The sequence below is a fragment of the Hylaeus anthracinus genome, unplaced genomic scaffold (assembly GCF_026225885.1).
Source record: "Hylaeus anthracinus isolate JK02 unplaced genomic scaffold, UHH_iyHylAnth1.0_haploid 12002, whole genome shotgun sequence".
Taxonomy (NCBI): Eukaryota; Metazoa; Arthropoda; class Insecta; order Hymenoptera; family Colletidae; genus Hylaeus; species Hylaeus anthracinus.
In genome coordinates this window covers 17,643,889-17,666,325 of record NW_026534349.1, presented here as the reverse complement: position 1 = coordinate 17,666,325, position 22,437 = coordinate 17,643,889, and the positions used below count along the sequence as shown (strand labels likewise).

Below are 22,437 nucleotides of genomic sequence, written 5' to 3'. Positions count from 1 at the left end.
ATGTATAACATATGTGTATACATACAGGGTTCTCCAAAAGTATGGAAATAGTCAAATATTTCCAAAATGGAACATTTGTGAAAAAAATGGTTTAGAGAAATGTTTTAGGGTTTCAAAAATTCTATTGAACGATCGTGTCCGTTTGACCTTTAAAGGATCGGCCAAAGTCACGTTAAGGTCAATATGATTTTTTTATTAGAACACCTCATTTTTTATCATGCATCGTGAAAGCTGGCTATGAGATCTTTTCAAAACACTAGTTTCAAACTTTTTTTTATTCGCGATAGATGGCGCTGTAATCGAAAATCGGGAAGTTCCTTGTGTGGCCCGTAAAGGGTCGCACACAAAATAAACATGAATAGCTATATGCATATAGCTATATTAAGCGAGCAAGAACAACCCTACTCGCGAGCTCGCGAAGTGAACGAGCAACAAGGACCCCACTCGCGAGCTCGCGAAGCGAGCGAGTAACAATAACCAGCTAGTTTAATGTATAAGTGTACAGGAAATAATATTTAATTTTATTAACTGGACGTAAGTATATGGCTGCCACTATATGTATGTTACGTTCGAGTAACTTTTACAGCAGAATGAACTGAACACTTAAGATGATACCCTTGTGTTTCAGATGGACCGAGTTTCATGGGGCCAATAACAAACGTCACGGTCCCAATTGGCAGAGATGCTGTGCTCGCTTGCGTCGTTGCGAACCTTTCTTCGTATAAGGTGATTTCTCTACTAACAATATCTCTTAATCTTACACTTTACTTTATACTTACTTTTACTGCTCAAATTTTCTCGTTTAATTCTGATCAATGTTACGTACGGAGTGCTTTTCGTGCGTCCGCATTTGCGAAATCATTAATATCTTTGAAATTCATTTTGTGGGCAGTGATATACGATGTGCTCGATAGCCAGTATTGCAAAATTACACAGTCCGTCTTGACCAACAACGTTTATTTTATAATGTTTTACCAAATCAGCTTTCGATAGGTGTAGCTGACATGCACAGAGTAAAAAAGAAACACTGTTATCAAAAAAATTATTTCTAAAAGTCACTTTCTAGAATGGTATATTTCGAAATTAACAAATAAAACAAAATTTTGCGATTGATTTAATAAATGGCAATATAGAGAAAGCACTAAAAAACGAATGTTCTCGCACTGACATTATATATCAATATTTTCCTATTGTTGGCTTCATTGTTTATACAAAACGAAAAATGATTCAAATAATTAAAATGATTGAAGCATACGTGATTGTTCAAAATGCATTCGCTGGCATGCTGCACACTCTGAACATGTTTAAAATGAATTTTGCGGTATAACAAACATCCTTCTCGTGACCCTGCATACTTTAGTAATTTAAATTTCGTTCGTCACGGGATAATAATTTCTCTCCGTTTGCTACGCGACGTGTGCTATGAAGGACTTATCTGGTACGGATAGGGACCAGGAGAAATGGAAGATTAAGACGAAAGAAGTAATAGTATACAAAAACAGAAAGTAGAAAAACTTGCAGTTCAGAAAGAATGTTCAATGTATCAAAAACATTTATGGCAAAATATTACAAAATAAATGAGGTGATATTCCTTCGGATAAAATGAAGAAATTAATTGTATCCAAGTTTGGTCAAAGAAATTGTAACATTATCTAGGTTTTTATCATTACTAGCGTTATATTTAAAAAAAAAACTATTAATAAAATATATTCGCTAATACAATATAAACATACTGAAACATAAATGATATAATTGATATTAATAGATTCACAACTTTTATTAGATATTTATTTCTATTAAGGAAGTGTCGACATACTTCTGAACGGGGGGGGGGGGGGGTGTATATAGATTGTAACATACACACGAACTTTAATAAATGCGATAAATTGCACCTTTTATCACTGATAAAATCTTGACTTCGCAGACTAAGATCAATAAAAGGGTCCTGGTATAAATTCTTACAATTATGTCTCATGACGGTGTTCCCGCTGAATGGTAGGTTTAAAATGGTGACTCGGAAAGACCGTGTGATAGATTGATGGCGCGCGATGCACTTGTAACGAAAAATTAAATGTATTTGATATTGACAATTGTGTACAACTATGACCGAATAACGAGAGGTTTCGGACTTTTGAAGTTACAAAATTGTCAAAGCTTCGCGCTCAAGACCACTTGAAATTTTCAGATTTTGCAACTATTTATGTTTTTACTTCAGAACTTGAAATGGGAATTCGACGAAATTTTGAACGAATATCCACCTTCATAATAGGTACCTATAAAAAAATCTGTGAACCGCAAAAATATTGTATAGACCTCAAAAAAATTCGTAAGTGTTTTTGAGGTTTGCGATCTTTGATTCGAATTTTGAGGGTGATAAGGCCATCTGAGCGTTTGTTAGTATTAAATAACTTTCATTGGCCTTTAAAAAAGCTTTCTAATGACATTTTGATTCAGTAAATCAGTTAAGAATTGAGGAAGTTATTTTTTGGTCAATTTCCGCCAGGATATAGGGAATAAAAATAATATTATCTAATTATCACAAAATTTGAGATCTACAGGTTTTTTTAGGGTGCTGAATCCGAATATGATATTATTTTTGCTTAAAAAAAGGTTCCTGGAGTAGTTTTCGTACAAACTATCAAAGGTGTTAGTACCAAAAGCGGTTCTTGTGGTGATAACTTTATTAATCATTTTCCTAGAATATGTTAACTATTTTTACTGATAATAATATTGCCAAAATTAAGATATTCGTTTCTTAGCTTTTTAAATATTTTGGCATCCCTGAGGCCTACTCACAAAAACCCTCGGACACGGCTAAACCTTGGTAGAGTTTAGAATCGCCAAAAAAAGTTTGAACCAGATCTGTTAACTTCTCTTGTCAGCTAGCCCCTATTTTCGGTTCTTACACTAATTCTGGGACACCCTGTATACGAATGTTAGGCAGACTGAGCACTTGCGAGAAATAGTGGTGTCCCGCTAGTGGTGAGGACAGGCTTCCACCACATACTAAAGTACCAATAATTCGGGAGCAGCGTTGTTACATTAGTCCCATGTTTACAGGAATATTGGAATGTAACCTATAACCTTCATTAGTAAGATCGGAGAGGTGATCCAAGGTTCGAACGGTAAGACGTGTTACATTCCGAAGGTGGAAATACCTTTGATGCGAGTACTTGAACGACTGTTGGAATTGACTTCTAATATGCAACGAGAAATGTCTTTATGCTGATTGCTGGAGTGCTTGAAATGGTGTTACTGTGACTATTGGCGGTATCCTTTTCACTGTTGGTGTGCGGGACCTGTAAACTAATTTGTACGTTCGTGTTCGAAAGTGCGGTTATGTTGAGGCCGACGAGTACAAGTCTTGTGGTCTGCATCGACCTAGTTTCAAGGCGATGGATCATAAAACATTATCTGGACGCACTGGAGTTTCACTAATTGTGAGTCTAAGGACATCGAACTAATAATCGTATACACAGCGAATCGGATACGCTAGATAAGTGCTTCAGAAACGAACGTGCAATTAATAGCATTACGGTAAGCAAATTGGAATTAGAATGTGGTAAGCGAAAAGGCATAGTCAAGCTGAACAAGGCTTCTAAGTGGTAGCTAGACGAAAATGAACCGGCAGATTAGACTAGGAAGTACTTAATGAAGGAGCAGTAAAAGAAGCAAATAAGTTGAACGATGTAAGACACCAATGTACTCCGGGTAACGTAACTACGTACTACGTGTGATAAGTGACAGACAATTGATGTAAATGGAGCCGTTTCTTATCCGTGGAGGTAGAAGCTTTGGAACGATCCACAATAGAATTCCGAGTGGCTAGACTTTCAGGATTACCCCTCGTTAGGGAAGTCAGCAAGCGAAGGAAAATGGCGAATCGTACAGAGGTCACAGACGTAATTATTTTTCCCACAATTTTTACAGCTGTCGCCGATACAATTGCTTGAAAGAAAACAGTAACGTACATTTATGGTACAACATATCACACGACAGCGATAGTATAAGAAGTAGTCGTATAAGCATATTATGATACTTGTAAAGTGTTATTTCCTCCATACCTACGTGCATAGTTCTTACACTGCTCGGCAGTTGACTGCATGTTTAACAAAAGTCGTATGTCCGGTCATGAAGATCCGATAAAAAAACTTCAAAAAAGTAAAAAGATTACGCCAAGTACATGAAAAAGTGGAGGACTCAAGGAGTTATCATTGAAAAATAGAAGATCCCCATAAAAAGCTACAAGAAAGTAGAAAAATATGTGAAATCAAAATGAGCTGCCAGATGATTTGGCTAGATTTCCGCAGCCTGGAAGTCAAATGCTTGGCGTGGCCAGCCAAGGTCAAAGTGTCGATGAATAAGAATTGTTTTAAAACGCAAAATAATGAAAGTGTACTTATATTGTCAGAGTTTTAAACTGACAAATTATCTGAAAGCTTGCGAGAGTAAAGTTATTGGCGTCACATCTTTTATATATATATTCATATAATTTATTAATTATAATGTTAATGATGAAATGAGAAAATAACTCCATTTCTATAAGCTCTACGTAAAAAGTCTAAATAAAAAACACTTTAGTGGTATGGATCTACTCTGTATGAATGAAGGTTCCTGACAATTCAGATTTTGACAACTTATCTTGTAATCGAAATTGATCTACATTTTGCTTTACTGGCAGCAATTTGTTAATCTCCAATCCTGTGGGCCCCCTTCATTTCCACAAGCTCTACATAAAAAGCTTAAATTCAAAATACGCCGCTCGACGCTCGATGGCCGACGAGCCATGCCGAACCGAATGATTCCGGGAGTCGACAAACGACGCCCTGCTTTTGCTTAGCTCCTATTGGCTAAGAGTTGACGACAGGAAAATCATACGAAAAATACCGTTTCTGGCAGATTCATGACATGATATTACGATATCTCAGTTGTACGTGTACCGATTTGATTGATTTTTGTTTTATTCGAAAGCTTATATGCGGTTTACATCAGAAAAATGCCTTTAAATTTAGAAAATACTGCAGGCGTGTTGAGATATTCATGAAAGAAGTTTCAGGTTAGGTTGGAATGGACCATCTCTCCTGTAAGAAATACGTGGTAGCTCCAACGCCAGTATATACGCGATGACGGATAATTTTTCATGTACTTGGCGCCGAGACGCTACCGCGTCTCTAGGGGCGGCTCGGTGGTACACGCCATTTGATAAACACGTGAGACGGTAGTACACGCTCGCGCCGCCAGATGGCGCATATTAGTGTGATGTTTGTTTGTTTTATTGCGTTTAAAGTGTGAGCTTGGGGAGCTATTGACTATTCGCTCCCCTTATTTGCTATTGCACCATCTTATTCTTATTTTTTGCCCTTAGGCTTTTCCCATTCCTTATATTTTTTAGTTAGCCATAACCCAACCATGAAAAACCGGGGCGGACCGCCCGGGATTCGAACCCAGGCTCTCAAGCGTGGTAATCGGCTACTCTACGCACTGCTCTACTGTCCGCCCCTAAAGATATTAATGTGAGCCATCGGTAGTACAGGCCAGCGTGAACGTGGTAAAGTAGGTTTTACATATGTTTAGACCACCCTAAATCAGGAACATTATCGTAAATTTAGAATTTAGAATTACCTACTCGGTAAGTAGCTTCGAGAATATGGTACACTAGATTTGGAAGCAAACGATCGTGGGCGATCAAACACGTATTTACATATGTGTCGGCTGGAAGGGGCAATTTTTCACGGAGTTCTTGTAAATAGCACGAGAGCGCTAGAAAGGTATTTGTAAAATTTCTCGAGCACAGTGTGGCATGCTTTGCATAGGTTGCTGCTTTGTCCTTATCATCTGCAGAGACTCCGAAGGTATGAGTGAGCTGATTATTCTCCGAGAAGAACATTTTTTGAATGGTGTGCGAAGTGGTATGCCAAGAATCCTCATTTTCCAGTCTTTACTTTACTTATGGTTCAAACAATATTCATAGGTGCTTTACATAATAGAAGTATGCAAAAGATCGTCGGATTTTTATAGTCATCTGATCCCCGTATAAACCGTTTATAACTTAACGTTATTATTTGAAATTTTAAAACTTCATCATTGGAAATTCTATTTGCAAATCAAAAAATTCCACAGTTGAAATGGAGAGGTCTATGACGAAGGAAATTCCCTTGTAGACGGCTTCCTAGTTATGACTTTGTACGAAACGAAAACAACGGAAATCCTATTTAGCCGTTCGTATAAATGATTCTCGTGCTATCAACATAAAAGACAGTAATAAGAACAATTTAATTGAAATCATATATACAATAATTTTCGACATTGTTTCTCTAGATTTCTCTACACGCTAAAAAGAAATACATATGTATCGAGAAAGAGCTCACCTTTTACGCTCTCAATGATCTTGGAGCTATTCTTTATTAGTTATCTCATTCAGGAAATGAATTCTACGACTGATTAAACCAGTATTCTCAGTATTCTAGTATTCGGTGGAGTGAGAAGTTGGAAACGCGATAGGAACAGCTTCCGTCGGCCAGGAGTCGTAATTGCGCAATATCCTCGCTTAATCTGACATAGTTAAGCCAAGTCCGCTCTAAGTCTGTCAAGCGAACGGGTACATATTCGAATATGAGAATTTTATCCATGATTATTCTCGTTCTTTGCTTCATTCTAATTTCTTAACAATTATATATGAATTATATATGAACAATTATACAGGGTGGTCCACCTAAGTAAGGTCACCTAAATATCTCTTCTAATTGTGGGGGTACAAACAATATTTTGTATGTTTTTTGAATTATTTGAAAAAACCATTCTATAGGAAAAGATTTCTTTTTTCTAGGGTAATTTTTTTCGGAGTTTACAAGGTTATCGATGTTTTTTTCCGTATAAATGTATAATTTTTTTTATCCCATCGTGTAGCTGATGTAAAAATACGTTCAGATATGTACATTTCATGACCTTGAAATGACCTTTAAGTTCAAAAATTAAATGGAAACGAAAAATTGTTGTCTGTCGAGGCTTTACAGACAAAGACGTCGTTCGGGAATCTGTAAGAGTAAATAAACACGTTTACACTACAAATGACTTCTGACGCCGCAGAAATCTGATTATTTTCAAACAGTTCGTCAGTTTATGGATATTATCCTTCGCGATGAGTTATTCAAAGCAAGAGAAAATTGATATGATTCTGATTTATGGTAAAAGTGATCAGTGTTTAAGGCAAACTGTTCGATTGTAAAGAACGAAATTTCCTGAACGCAACCCTCCATCGCGTAGTACATATGGAAAGGTGGTCAAGCATTTTTTTGAAAGTGGTAGTGTCAATATGAAGAAGCGTACGCGAACCCATAATATTATTATAGAAAAAGTTGCCGAAAATCCGCATGTTAGTACACGACAATTGGAACGGGTAACTAATATTTCCAAAACAAGCATAATACGAATACTTCATGAACAAAAATTTTATCCGTATCATGTGTCTCTCCATCAGGATCTTCATGGACGTGATTTTGAAAATCGCCTGTATTTTTGTCAGTGGAGTTTACAGCAATATGAAAACGATGAATCGTTTTTTGAGAGAATGTTGTTTACCAACGAGGCATCTTTCACCAATCATCGTCAATTAAATTTAAGAAACATGCATTATTGGTAATTGGAAAATCCACGATGGTTAAGGCAAGTGGATAGGCAGAGGCCTTGGACTGTAAATGTCTGGTGCAGTATCTTGAATAACCAAATAATTGGTCCTTATTTTATAAGTGGTACATTAAATGGACAAAAGTATGTAACATTCTTGCAAGATGATTTACAGATGCTTTTAAATGATGTACCATTAGACATTCGTGGAAGAATGTGGTATCAGCGCACGATGGTTGTCCGGCCCATTCTACACGTCTTGTAAGACAAATAGTAGATACAAAATTTCAAATTCGTGGATTGAACGTACTGGACGTGTAGCGTGGCCACCGCGATCAACAGATCTTACACCTATGGATTATTTCTTATGGGGATATTTAAAAGAAGTTGTTTATTGTGAACAACCAACAACGTCAGAAAACGTGAGACAGAATAATAACACCTTGTGCTGCAATTAATCCCACAACATTTGAAAAGGCCAGAGAGTCTCTTATTCTACGTTTCAAAAAATGTAGCGATGTGGAGGGGCACCATTTCGAACATCTATTACAATGACAGTTTGAAGAATAGGTTCGTCAAAAAGTATTACAAATTTCATAATAGTGAACATGTTTATTTACTCTTACAGATTCCTGAACGACGTCTTCGTCTGTAAAGTCTCGACAGACAACAATTTTTCGTTTCCATTTAATTTTTGATCTCAAAGGTCATTTCAAGGGCATGTAATGTACATATCTGAACGTATTTTTACATCAGTTACACGATGGGATAAACAAAATTATACATTTACACGGAAAAATACACCGATAACCTTGTAAACTCCGAAAAAAATTACCCTAGAAAAAAGAAATCGCAAAGAAATAGCATACAAAATATTTGTTGTACCCCCACAATTAGAGGAGATATTTAGGTGGCCTTACTTAGGTGAACCACCCTGTATATGAATTATTATGCATACATTTAACATTTTTGTAACGTTAAGGAAACGATAAGCATATGACGTAACAGAATATCTATAAAGTTGTTTTTATTAACTCCTTTATTAATTCGTAATTTGAAAGAATTTACGCTTTGTCCTAATTGTACGAATATAGGTACAGGACACAGCAGAACGCTGAGTGAAGTCATGTCGGCCATCTTACGTTGCTCTTTTACAGCGGGAAGTTTAAATAGGACTATAATCGAAAATATAGTTATAAACAATCACACTCATATATAAAGTAGTTGCTTAGTTATTTGAACAGTTTTTAAAGAGAAATTCATAGAGACATTGATAATTTGTAGATTATAAAAAGTAACAAACTATAACAAAACATTAAATATTCAATGTGTTGAAACTCTAAAAATTTATTTTTAATCATACATATTTCTATATTCGTGACTACGAGCGATTTTGTTGCCCGTGCGACAGTCATTTAGGACGCAGGGTTATGTTACTTCGTTTCTTACCGCCCAGTTACTTCATTTTAATATTTTCTAACAGAATACATGCAAGTGTAAGTGTAGTTGGAATGTTCATCCGACAATAGTGTACCTGTACATAGAAGTAGTACATATTGAAATAAGCAAAACGCGGGCACCTTACCACTTTGTGTAAAACATTCTTGAACTGCAAGAACATTCGAGGTAGGTATAAAGCGAGGAGGAAACGTGGAAGGGTGACAGGAAGCGTCTTCGCTCGGCGTGAACCGTGACTTCGCAATACCTATGTTTAAACTAACGCATTTAAGTCTGTGTCTGTTGCCAAGTTCAGTTCAGGACCAGCTATACTCATTTTAACTCGTTGCAGCTTGTCATCCTGTTTTTCTCTTTCTCGTCACCGACACGGCGCTCCTTCCCTTGCGACAACTCGTTAAATAAGCGATAATTAGACGGATATCAATTTGTTTAATCTTCGTTTCGCGGCCAATTATACTTGGAACGCACGACTCGAAACAATCCCAGACTATTGCATTTGAATAAATTTGAATTTATTTAAATAGAAATTATACTATACCGCTCTCTGCTTTGGTGTATCGATCCTTTTTTTCTATTTAGTTTCAGCTTCCATTTAAATTTTACACCAGCCGTATGTGTTTCAAGCGAATACGTAAGCACCGTTGAAATGAAAGTGTGTTCGATAAAATTGTTCAAACTGTATTCAGATTGCGACCAAGTTTTACTAAAACGTTATATAAACTCAAATAATCTTGAAGTCAATGATGTTACACACACCTTCACACACATGTATGCAAGGTGTTCTCAAATTAGGATATCGTCAACTTTCAAGATTTTTAACATGTGTTTTTTCACGGTGATTTAGAATCGTTTGTACCTCAATAGTTTAAATTTTACAGGCAATTGTTGATACGCACTAGGAGTGAAAGGGGGGGGGGGGCGTCAATTATCAATTCTTCGTCCTTCCGAAGTATTCATTTTGAAGTGGAAACTTCAAGGAATAAGGCCATATTTTTTTCAACATTTAAATCACTGGGACCCCTCATGGAAAGAATCGCAAAAAAGCACTTTTCTACATCTTTCAACATTATAAAGTGAATTATCGAATTCGAAAAAATTATTTTGTAATAACCTAATCTTTTCTGAATAAAACAAAAAAACATAGTGCTTAGTGTTTTCGTCAAAATGGGCAAAAATTGCAAAGTTTGAAGATCTTTAAATTCTAAACGAATTCTAAACTGGGGAAATGATGACTTCAACAACCCCCTCCGCCGCACCAATTAGCATGGGCTACAACATATTTTATTTAGAACAAAATTTGGCACGGAATAACTCTTTTATCTCACTTCCCACATATTATATACATAATTTATATTAGAATGAAATATTGCTTGTTATTTGGTACTAGCTATTGAACCGCAGATCGTTTTGATTCAAACTAAATAAAAGTCGTGTCGTGTTGAATTTTGAAAATCTTGAAACTTGACGAACTTCTCTCTTATGCGTATAAACAATTGCTGTATAATTTAAACTATTGAGGTACAAACAAAATGAAAAGCGGTACAAATGGGTACAAACGATTCTGAAGAACAGGGGAAAAAACAGATGTCAAAACTTTCAATGTAGGGTGCTAGCTGTTTTGTCAATTTTTTTTATTTATTAATTGATGAAGGTACAAACGAAACTATTATTGGTACAATCAAGTACAAACGAAATACTATCATTTTCTATAAAAAAAATTAATTTTTGAAAAGTCGGGTGTCACGTACACATAGTTTGTGATGAGTCAGTCATTTACACTCGTTTGATTGATCGCTAATAAAGAATATTTATTTCACTGCTTCCCGAGACAATTCTTATTTCTCCCATCCTGAATTTTTCGATAGAAACGATATTTATTTCAATATAAGCGAAAGGTAAATAAACAAATGTTTTAATAAACAATAATTACTTCTTTTAATTAAATAATCCGACAGGCAGAAGAAGAAACTAAATTCAAAATTGCACTTTATATTTCTAGGATATATAGTGTAATTTTTAACATTTAAACGATTCGTTATTTTTCTAATGTACATACATGTAACTCTACGATTAAGTTCAGTTAATTTTAATGAATTAAAAGCAGAACACGGGTAATCAAATATTTCGGGAATAATACCGTTAATTTCCTTCCTATTTGAACAGATTCCTTCTTCGAGAATCGCAACAGATTAAAACGTAATAAACATATTTGTTATTATAATAATTCCCTTAATTCTCTGCGAATACGAATACAGAACAGTACATTAATTCTTCTAGCAAAAATTTTGCGATACTGCTAATTTGTTTCGCACAAACGACTTTCCGCAGCAGCAATTCGTGATTACTCGATCGCGAATTCACGAAATTTGCTTACGCTCCACTTTTTCGAGCACAACGTTCGCTAATCGCTCATGCGAGAACTATAGCCTTTTGTTCTTCAGATGATGCTACACGAGCTGAAAAGTATTAAATAGAATCAACTCTTACCAGTGAAACGATCGATATTCGGATCACAAATTTAATCAGCTCGCTCGATTCTTCTTGTGTTAAACATAATTTCTTTGATGATTTTCTGTGTTAGAAAGGTGGAACAAATACTAGATGACAGAAATTATTTATCCTTGTTATGTTTCAGAAAATCGTAAAACAGGCAATTGTATAAAACAGGAATTATTGACTTTATCGTTGTCCGTATGGACTTTTTTCTATTATTTCTCGAAAAAAAATCTTTAAAAACTATCGTATTTTTCTGTATGCGGTTCTTTCTTAAAACAAGTAAATTTTTCAAAAAATCCGTAACGATCATATATTAACTTTTGAATCGGTAATCTGGTAATAGAAGTTCAACGAGGAGTATTTGATATACGTGTATATATATTGAACGAAAGAATTGAAATTCGAACATATTTCAATTTTATAGAACGGTATCGCGATAAATTTTGATCGCCCGACCATAAATTTTTATTCAATCTGAGAAAGATATGGTAGTTTCAATACATTCCGCGACATCTGTCACGTTGTCTCGAATTTCGTGTGACGGTTTTAATAGAATAAGTTCATTTCCGACAGGGATTCAGCAGCGGTGTGAATATGCGAGATAATCTGCAGTAGATTTGCGACGCTTTAAAGAACAGCACACGCCGAAACTTTACTGTCCGCGGTGAACGCGTTCTCTCTTCGGTCTTCCATTCGTTCGCACATTTTCTCACCATACCATTCTCCACTCGGCTCAGCTAAGGTAACCTCGTTCACGAACCGCTTGAAATAGGAAACGTATTTCTTCCCTGACAAGCGAAATTCATTTGGAAAAATATGAGCTACATTCCCAAAAGATTTCTCGGAGACGGCAGAATATACTGTTTAGGTTCATTCAGATTCTTCATAATTACTATGTCCAACATAAGTCCTCAAAAAGTGCTCCATCCGTTTATATTCTTTTAATGTCCTTCGTCGGCGAGTGTTTAATCTAAATAAAAGTATTCGGCTGTATTAGGTACAGAACAATTGTAAGTTCCTGATTTTATCAATTTAGAAATATCTTTAAAAAATTGAATTTCTTCTCCTCTTACTGTTATATCGTAGAAAGGAGAGAAAGGATTCACGAATCACTTAACTCATTCATTTTGCGAGTGCGTTGCGAGTATAAATATGAAATAGTCCCTGTAGACGGAGAGCTGGCTATGAAAATCACGAATGATAAGGTGCAGTGAAAATTTGTATCTAAAAACACTCCTTACTAGATGACAAAGCCCATAGCGCTACAGCCAGAAGGCGCTCCCGGGGCTGGAAGCGTAGGCGGGCGGTCAAACATGTTAATTTTTAATCAAAATGAAATCTTTGAGTGGGTCCTGAAATTTAGCGACTTCTGGCAACGTTTAAGCCCCGACCTAGACTTCTGGCAATAGCTTTACGCGATTTCTACAGTTAAAAACTATAACTACACAAAATTTCAGGACTGCAATCAAAGATTTCATTTTGATTAAAAATTAACATGTTTGACCGCCCGCCCACGCTTCCAGCCCCGGAAACGCCTTCTGACTGCAGCGCTATGTGCTTTATCATCTAGTAAAGAGTGTTTTTAGATACAAATTTTCACTGCACCTTATCATTCGTGATTTTTGTAGCCAGCTCTTAGACTACTGGGTTGCGGGTTCAAGTCCCGCTCCGTGGATTTTTTCCGTGATTCACACGGGTGTTGAACTATGAAATAAAAAGTATGAGGCGCCGAGTAAAATAATCTGTTTTAGACGGATTGACGAAAAGGCGCGTGAGTCACGGTATGTATATAAGTGGATTGGTTGTTCTTTAGCATTACGTTATTATTGAAAACAAGATTCCAAAATCCACGCGACGACCGTCTTATCCAGCAAATTGTAACTTGTAATCAAAATGAATCTATTTCAACAAATATACAATTTCATTGAATACCGTATGGATATAATTAATTATTTCCTTCATATTAAAGTGTGTACTTCTAATAGAACTTTAATCCTGGAAGGATCAGTAATATCTCGTATGGCAATATTGGGTAAGTCAGGTTTGTTGTGAAGTCGTCGGCAAACGTGTATATTATGCTCTATTCGTGTTAGAAGGATGTGAGACATCAAATATCCGTCAGAAATTAGATTACCAGTAGCTTCCTAATGCCGACATTTTCCGCTTTATTAACCTTATTCAAATGTAATCATGAAAGGATTTTCACATAATAGAGATAGTACCATGTGTGAGAGTTGGTTTTGGTATGCGTGGAGAATGAGTTAGGTTGGTATGCGTGTGAAGAAAAAAGGTTTAGAGTGAATCAAGTTAAAAAAGCATATGCGTGGCATTAATGATGTCTTAATATTCTAATCAATTATTAAATATATTAATCATAAAAAGTGTCGAAATTTGTTTCATCTTCCCACACCATGTGATTCTACCTACGTAATATTAAATACAGTGGGTGTAGAAAATATTCGTACACCGATCAATTTCCAAAAAAACTATGTGAAATTGTAATTTATTAACTCTTTTTTTATAAACAATGATATTCTACATATTCTTGGAAATCTCTAGAATAGATACAGTACGAAAAGATTAGTTATTATGTATAAGTGAGAAATCAACAAGAAAAAACAATAAATCGATAGAAATACATAAGCAATAAGCAATAAGTATTCGTACAAGTGTTAAATTTTTGAAACTTCGTTTAAAAAAAACGAAATTTACATTAATTTATAAATAATTAATACTTCGTGGGATTTCCTTTTGATTTTATAATTACTGTAACTCTTCTAGGTATTAAATTAACTATCATAAATGTTGATGTTATTCGGGGTAGGATCATTTATCATTCCTTTATTAGTGCATTATTTAAGTCTTTTTTACTGCAAATTTAATGTTTTTTAATTCCCACGAAGCAATAAACTGATGTGCTTATGTTACAAATTCTACTGTAAATTTTTCGTCATAAGAACCGTGCGAATACTTATTGCTTCTATATTTCTACCAAGTTTTCGTATTTTCTTGTTAATTTCGCAAATTATATAAACTAGTAATTGTTGTTTGAACTATATTCTAGAGATTTCCGAGAATATGTAGAATGTCATCAATTATAAAAAAAGGAGTTAATAAACTACAATTTCACACAAAAGTTTTTTGGGAAATTGATGGATGTACGAATGCATTCTACACCCACTGTATTACTTCTCAAAGAAACTGGAACGCTGTCGTTCGAATAATCGTCTAGATAAACGAGAAGTGCTACTATTCGGACAAAAAGATGAAAACATTCCATTTAAAAATATGTATAAGAGTTAGGCATACGCAAAGTTTATTTGTAAAATTTGAATACCAGTCGAGATTGACTTAACCACAATAAGATAAGATAGAGTGAAAAGGAAAAGTAGCAGTTTTCGATTATAGTTTCGTAGAACCTCGGATGCAATGAATTCTGTCGGAATTCATTGGAAAAGTTTCTTGTGTCGCGACGCAAATGCGAATACCATCAAGTCAACGAAGTTAATATTGGCGAACACGATAGCAACGAGCTTATACATGGAAGGGTCATTCACATGATGCGGTAGTTAAGAGGGTTTAGGGGCAAGCAGGGTCGAAGAAGGATACCGACAGTGATGTAAGGGCTTTCTGTGTTGGTTCACGTGGATGTTAATCAGAATGGAATTTACATATGAGGTTCGCATTACTCGGTAGCCGAGCACATGCACGGAGAGGAGAAGATAACAGCCTCTGGAGAGAATGGCCTGGTTGCGCCGACGTGAGCGCAAGAGTCGCGTGCAAGCCTATATCTGTAATAACGTGCCACGTAAGGTATAATTATATATTGCGTCCGGGATTATTGCCCTATTTGCACTTCGGCCTACAGCAAATATCGATTCAACAACACCGTAATTGTAACAACGTACCGAAACCCATCGCTGTCCCTCAGCTTTAAGGTACGCCACCGATTTATTAATAATTATGCAGTTTATATCGATCACTAATTCTCTACTTGGATTAAATCATGCGTGTTGGGTTTACGACTACTGTTTATTACTCATAGATCAGCATTACGAGGATTATAATTCTCTATAAATTGATACTGTGGAAGCGATACAACTCTCGTAACGAACAGTCGCAAACGAATTTATACTCGACGCTTAATAGTAAGGATAACTAGCCGCTTAGTAATCATATTAGCACGTATACTGGCAGGGCGCGTAAATAAAAGTCACTTCAGTACCGTTAAGTATACTTTATCTATACACGTGCGATTGCAGGCGTCGCACAGTGGTCCAGATGGCCGAAAACCTGGCCAAAATGCAATTTTTGAAGTTTTGAACAGTTTTTTCAATATTGTGCGTGTGTTTTGTACATAGAAGTGCATTAAATACCGTTTGAAAATTTAAAATATAGTAATCGGATACTGATATATAGAGGTTCAAAGTTGACAAAATTTTATGCTCCTTAATATCGTGAAAAGTGGCGCATGTTTATTGTGTCACTGAAAGTTTATCCTAAATAGATTAATATGTAAATCACTTTATCATAAAAGTAGATATTAAAACATAAACTTTCCACAAGAACAAAGTAAAATATCTTTGGATTCACTATTGTAATTCCCTTCTCAATATGGTATAAATTTTAGTTATCTTTCGATGAATCGAAAACAAAGATGATAGTCACCGAGTGACACGCTCTGCCAAGTTTCTTGATATGAAGTAACATGTCACGTATGATATCCAATTGAGAAAACTTGCGCAAATTTGCGCCATTTTAAGTTATTTAAATTTAAAGTCCATGCTTATAAGGAAAAGAAGACTGTTTACGCGGCATTAAAACAAACCTTATTATCCTAAATTTTAATTTAACATTAATTTATTATTGTTATTTCTGCCAATGTATTCTAACTATGTTGCCCTGTAAACCTAGAAATCCTATTTCATAAAAAATTCATACTAATTTAATATTTTTAATATGCATGTCGACTATATTTGTTCTGCCATTTTGAATTTTGCAATTTTTATACTACACCAGCCGTCAAAAAAAACGGGACACTATTTTAAAACGTCATAACTCTGAGAGTTTTCAACCGATCTTCGAGAAACTTCGTGAGGTTTAGTTTTGAAGTGTCCTCTGGGTGTGTGCAAAGTTGCATTGACGAGAGTTGATGAGAAAGGGTTAATTCACTCCACCCCACCCCGTAAAGGGGTAATGCAGAAAAACGGCACTTCAGAAAAAACCTTTGAGGTGACTCTGTTTGATGCCCCCTACAAAATGCACCCCTTGAAATCGCTCTCGGATAAACCCCCCCCCCCCCCCCCCCCCCCTCTAAAATCCACAATTTTTGGACGACAGTCCCGATTTTGGACTCGATGCATTCTCTGGACTCCCCTGATCCAGGAAATGCTATCACTCATGCCGTGCACCCCATAGCCACCCTTCGAGGGGGTGGAACAGCTCGCGACTTTTCAACCCCCTTCGTAAAGGAGGACTTCCAGACATCAAACAGTGATAAAATTCACCATGTTTGTTCTCGATACGTTAAGAATGAAATCCCAATAGATCCCGTTTCGAAAACTGCCCCCTGTGCTGAGCAGGAGTGGTCCAAAATTAGGGGTGGTTCACCCGAAATGTAAACCTTGAAACGATGTTTCGTTGCGTGGAACACACGTGGTACAGTTCAAAGCATTGGAGTGACACAGTTTTGATGTCTTTTCCCCTCGTGAATAGCATTAAAATACGAAAATGTCGTTTTTTTTGAAAATCCACCTCCCGTCTTCAGACCCTTTTGTGGGGTGAACGGGTAACCCCACGTCAATGCCGTTCGCGGATTCGGACGCGCAAATGCTCTCTTAGCGGGTCCTCAGAAAATCAGATTTTTTGAATCACGCTTTCGTGGTAAAATCGGAGCAGATTTGAAAGGGTAGCAAGTGGGCCGGACGGAGCCGGCATGCAGAAGTGGAGTAAGGGCCTGCACCCGTACCTGGTCAGTCCACGTTAAATTTAGGTCCGGTCTGGTCTGACCATGTACTGATGCAGCTCCTTGGTAACGTACGGCTCCGCTTCTGAGTGCCGACCACATTTACAGCGTTCTCAAATTCGCCTTATTTTGCAATGAAAGCGTGATAAAAAAATCTAAATTTTTGGGGACCTGTTAATAAAGCAATTGCGCGTCCGAATCCGAGAACTGTCACTCCAATGCCTTGGACTGTACCACGTGTGTTCCACGCAACGAAACATCGTTTCAAGCTTTACACTTCGGGTAAACCACCCCAAACTTTGGACCACCCCTGTTCAGCTCAGGGGGCAGTTTTCGAAACGGGATCTGTTGGGCTTTCATTCTTAACGTATCGAGAACAAACATGGTGAATTTCATCGCTGTTTGATATCTGGAAGTCCTCCCTTACGAAGGGGGTTGAAAAAAATCAGGGGTTAAAGGGGAAAAGGGTTAAAAAGTCGCGAGCTGTTCCACCCCTTCGAAGAGTAACTATGGGGTGCACGGCATGAGTGATGGCATTTCCTGGAGTAGGGGAGTCCAGAGAATGCATCGAGTCCAAAATCGGGACTGTCGTCCAAAAATTGTGGATTTTAAGGGGGGTGGGGGTGTGTGAGGGGTGGGTTTGTCGGAGAACGATTTCAAGGGGTGCATTTTGTAGGGGGCATCAAACAGAGTCGCCTCAAAGGTTTTTTTAATTTTTTCACCCCCTTCCCTCGCACCTGGACCCTTCTGAAGTGCCGTTTTTCTGCATTACCCTTTTGGGGGGGGGGGAGTTAACCCTTTCTCATCAACCCTCGTCAATGCAACTTTGCACACACTCAGAGAACACTTCAAAACTAAACCTCACGAAGTTTCCCGAAGATCGGTTGAAAACTCTCGGAGTTATAACATTTTTAAATAGTGTCCCGTTTTTTTTTACGGCTAGTGTAGATTCGTAATTTGCAGCCCAAATAATTCCTAAATACTAAATTTCACGAAGATCCGAAAACTCCTTCTAATTTTGGCCAGGGTTTTGGTCACCCGGACCACTGTGCGTCCGGCGAACTGTTGAAAAAACCCGCAGACCAGACCGGACCTTAATTTAACGTGGGCTGACCACGTACGGGTGCAGGCCCTCGCTTCGCTTCTGATTGCCGGCTCACTTACTACTCTTTCAAATCTGCTCCGATTTTACAACGGAAGCGTGATTGAAAAAATCTGAATCTTCGGGGATCTGTTAATGAAGCATTCGCGAGTCCGAATCCACAAATGGCGTTGTCGTGGGGTTGCTCATTCACCCTGCAGATGGGCCTGAAGTTGAAAGCAAGTTTTTTAAAAAAATCGACATTTTCGTATTTTATTGCCTTTCACGCGGGAAAAAGACATCAAAACTGTGTCAGCCCGATGTCCTGGACTGTTGGACATGAGATCCATGAAACGAAACAACGTTCCAACTCTTACACTTGGGGGTAGACCACCCCTACGTCTGCCCCCCCCCCCCCCCCGCTCCCTTCTGGTCCGGGGGCAGTTTTCAAAACGGGACCTTTTCGACATTCATCCTTAATGTATCGAGAACGAACATATTGAATTTCATCGCCCTCCGATGGGTGGAAGTGTTTTTTTACGAAGGGGGTTTAAAATTTGCAAGCTGTTCTACACCTCCCCCCCCTCCAAAGGGCGCCTATGGGGAGCACGGTATGGGCGATGGCATTTTCTGAATCAGGGGAGCCCGGAGAATGCATTGAGTCTAAAATCGAGAGCATCGTCCAAAAATTGTGGATTTTAGAGGGGTGGGGGGTTGTGAGGGATGGGTTTATGCGAGAGCGATTTCAAGGGGTGCATTTTGTAGAGACCATCAAACAGAGTCGCCCTGAGTGTTTCTTTAATTTTTTCAACCCCTTCCGTCATCTCTGGCACCTTTAGAAGTCATATTTTTCGACGCGCCCCTCTTTAAGGGGATGAATTAACCCTTTTGCATCAATCCTCGCCTATGTACCTTTACACGCGCCCAGAGGACTCTACAAAACTACTCCTCGCGGAGTTTAATTCCAATCGGTTGAAAACTTCCATGTTTTTGAACCGTTTAAAAGTTTGTCCGCTAAGTTTTGATTGTTAGTGTAGAACCTTGTAAAGAGATATATACATTTTCCTTGCAACCTAATTGTGGTGTATTCACGCCATCTTTTGGTGGTGTGTAAGCGTGGAGTGTTGGCACGAACAAAAGACAGTTCGACAGAATACGGCGTCCCAGTTTGTTGGCAATTAGAATTGTAATAAAGAATAAAATATATAATACAATATTGAGTTTATTCCTTAGTACGAACACAACACGAATAATCCTCAGTCTTCATATTAAGCTCTCCTTTTTTTTTTTAAAGTATGTATATAATACTGTATGTAGCTTATCCTACTCATTTTTTTTTCTTAATAGGAACTTTTCTTGTACTTTTAAGTTTAGGTTTCTCAAGTCTTCTTGCTTAACAAAATATTGTTTTTGTCCTTCTATCTTAATCGACACAGTTTATGTATTGAACTACAACAAATCAATATTTTATTTTGCCACATTTATATTTAACGATACTTTAAATTATTTGACATACTTACTGTAATTCAACTTGAACAGGTATGCTCTGGCACACTTACTATAGTTCAACGTAAACAGTTATCGAATTATTGTTTTTCAAGAAAGACACAATCGACTATCTTTGGTTTTAATCGTAGTGGATTGTTTTGTTCGATTGCTTATTTTATAAAAATGTATGTAATTTAAAAAACACTTTTTGACTAGATCAAAGTAAAAGACTGGGTAGTGAGGGCTGCCATTATTTTTATAACATCCAGGTACTATGCTTCTGCTTGAGATATTCCGAAACGGAAAATCGATAGAAATAACGATACCCGAAGGTCTTGTTGCAGAGACGTTCTATCTTACGTAGACATTGTGCGTTGAGGTTATATCCTCTGGTCGAACTGTCCTTTCTGATCTTTATACTATCGTCTGTTAAACATCAACGGTCGGAAATTATCAACTCGACAACGATGTCACACCGTTGACTGTTGAAGAATTTGTTATAGAATATGAAAGCTATGTGAACTTGCCACCCAACTTTTCAAAAATTAATTTTTTCTTATAGAAAACGATAACATTTCGTTTGTACCTGATTGTACTTCCAATAGTTTCGTTTGTACCTCGACCAATTAATAATTAAAAAAAATTAAAAAAATGGTCAGCACCTGATATCGAGATTTTTGAAATCGGTTTTTCCCGATTCTTTAGAATCGTTTGTACCCGTTTCTACCGCTTTTCGTTTCGTTTGTACCTCAATAGTTTAAATTTTATAGCAATTGTTGATCCGTGTAAGAGTAGAGTTCGTTAATTTTCAACTATTGAGGTACAAACGAAAAGAAAGACGTTTCCGGCGGGTACAAACGATTCTCAAGAATCGGGAAAAAACAGATTTTAAATATCTTGAAAATTAACGAACTTCACTCTTACGCAGAACAACAATTGCTTGTAAAATTTAAACTATTGAGGTACAAACGAAACGAAAAGCGGTAGAAACGGGTACAAACGATTCTAAAGAATCGAGAAAAACCGATTTCAAAAATCTCGATATCGGGTCTTGACCATTTTTTTTAATTCTTTTTAATTATTATTTGGTCGAGGTACAAACGAAACTATTGGAGGTACAATCAGGTACAAACGAAATATTATCGTTTTCTATAAAAAAAAATTAATTTGTGAAAAGTCGGGTGCCAAGTTTACATAGCTGAATATGAAGGGAATCGAGGGTCGTCGTAATTTCCATGATTTTTACGAAGTTTTGTATTTTTTAAAAGTTTCAAAAACAGCAAAACGATGAATGAAACTTTCCGCATTCTAGCATAGACGGTAATAGTTCTCAATTTGAACGGGATACCTAACCTTGAATCTGACTTGATCTATTTGCCGTAGAATAGCCCGCATCAAACAATATGAAACGTGGGTATTGAGCGGAATCAATATGCATTTGATATTTCTAGAAAGAATCGTCCACATTTGACATTTCCACGAGAAAATCGATAGTATTGAACCCCCTACTCGATCAAAACACCAGAAACTACTGAGGAATATTATATCAATCAAGCTTTAGTTTAAGGGGGGAGTCTGGTCCAGCTAATGTATTTTTCTAATGCATATAATTTCCAGATAGAATTAATTTTTGTTATTGAACTTTTTTTACATATAAAGAGACGTTCAAAGAAGAAAATTTGACAGTTTACATTTAATTTGAATGCATACATATATACATTGCGACTACTATATCTACATATATACATATATACATATCTAGAGACGCGATAGCGTCTCGACGACAAGTTCATGAAAAATTATACAGCCACCCTGTATAACGTGGCGCTACCGCTATCTATTACAGGAGAGATGATCCATTATAATCTAACTTGAAACTTCTTTCATTAATATCTCATCACGTCAGCAATATTTTCTAAATTTAAACGCATTTTTCTTATGTAAATCACATATAAGCTTTCTAATAAAACAAAAATCAATCAAATCGGTACATGTACAACAGCGATATCGTAATATCATGTCACGATTCATCCAAAAATGCTCCGTCTTATACTTTACCAGTCGATTTTTCGTCACACTTACCCAATAGGAGCTAAGGCCATTCGTCGATTCGTCGACTCTCGGAATCAGTCGGCAGGGCTCGTCGGCCGAAATTGTAATATGACTGCCCCTCACGCCGCTCGTTCATTTCTAACTTGTATAACCTGTCAGTTTGTATTTGTGACATTTGTCATTTCTAACCTGTATAATCTGTCAATTTGTGTTTGTGACATTTGGACGCCGCAAATTGAATAATTATTTTAAAGGCTACGTGTAGTGATATTGT

The 22,437-nt window shown here is 36.9% G+C and overlaps 1 protein-coding gene across 1 annotated transcript in view; it reads left to right on the top strand.

Moving 5' to 3' along the window:
- LOC128892326 (neurotrimin-like) overlaps positions 1 to 22,437 on the top strand; it is a 276,285-nt gene that overhangs the window by 168,845 nt on the left and 85,003 nt on the right. Inside the window, exon 3 of the mRNA XM_054152691.1 lies at positions 629 to 726. Within this exon, the coding sequence (XP_054008666.1) occupies positions 629 to 726 (98 nt within the window). The remainder of the gene's footprint in view (positions 1 to 628; positions 727 to 22,437) is intronic.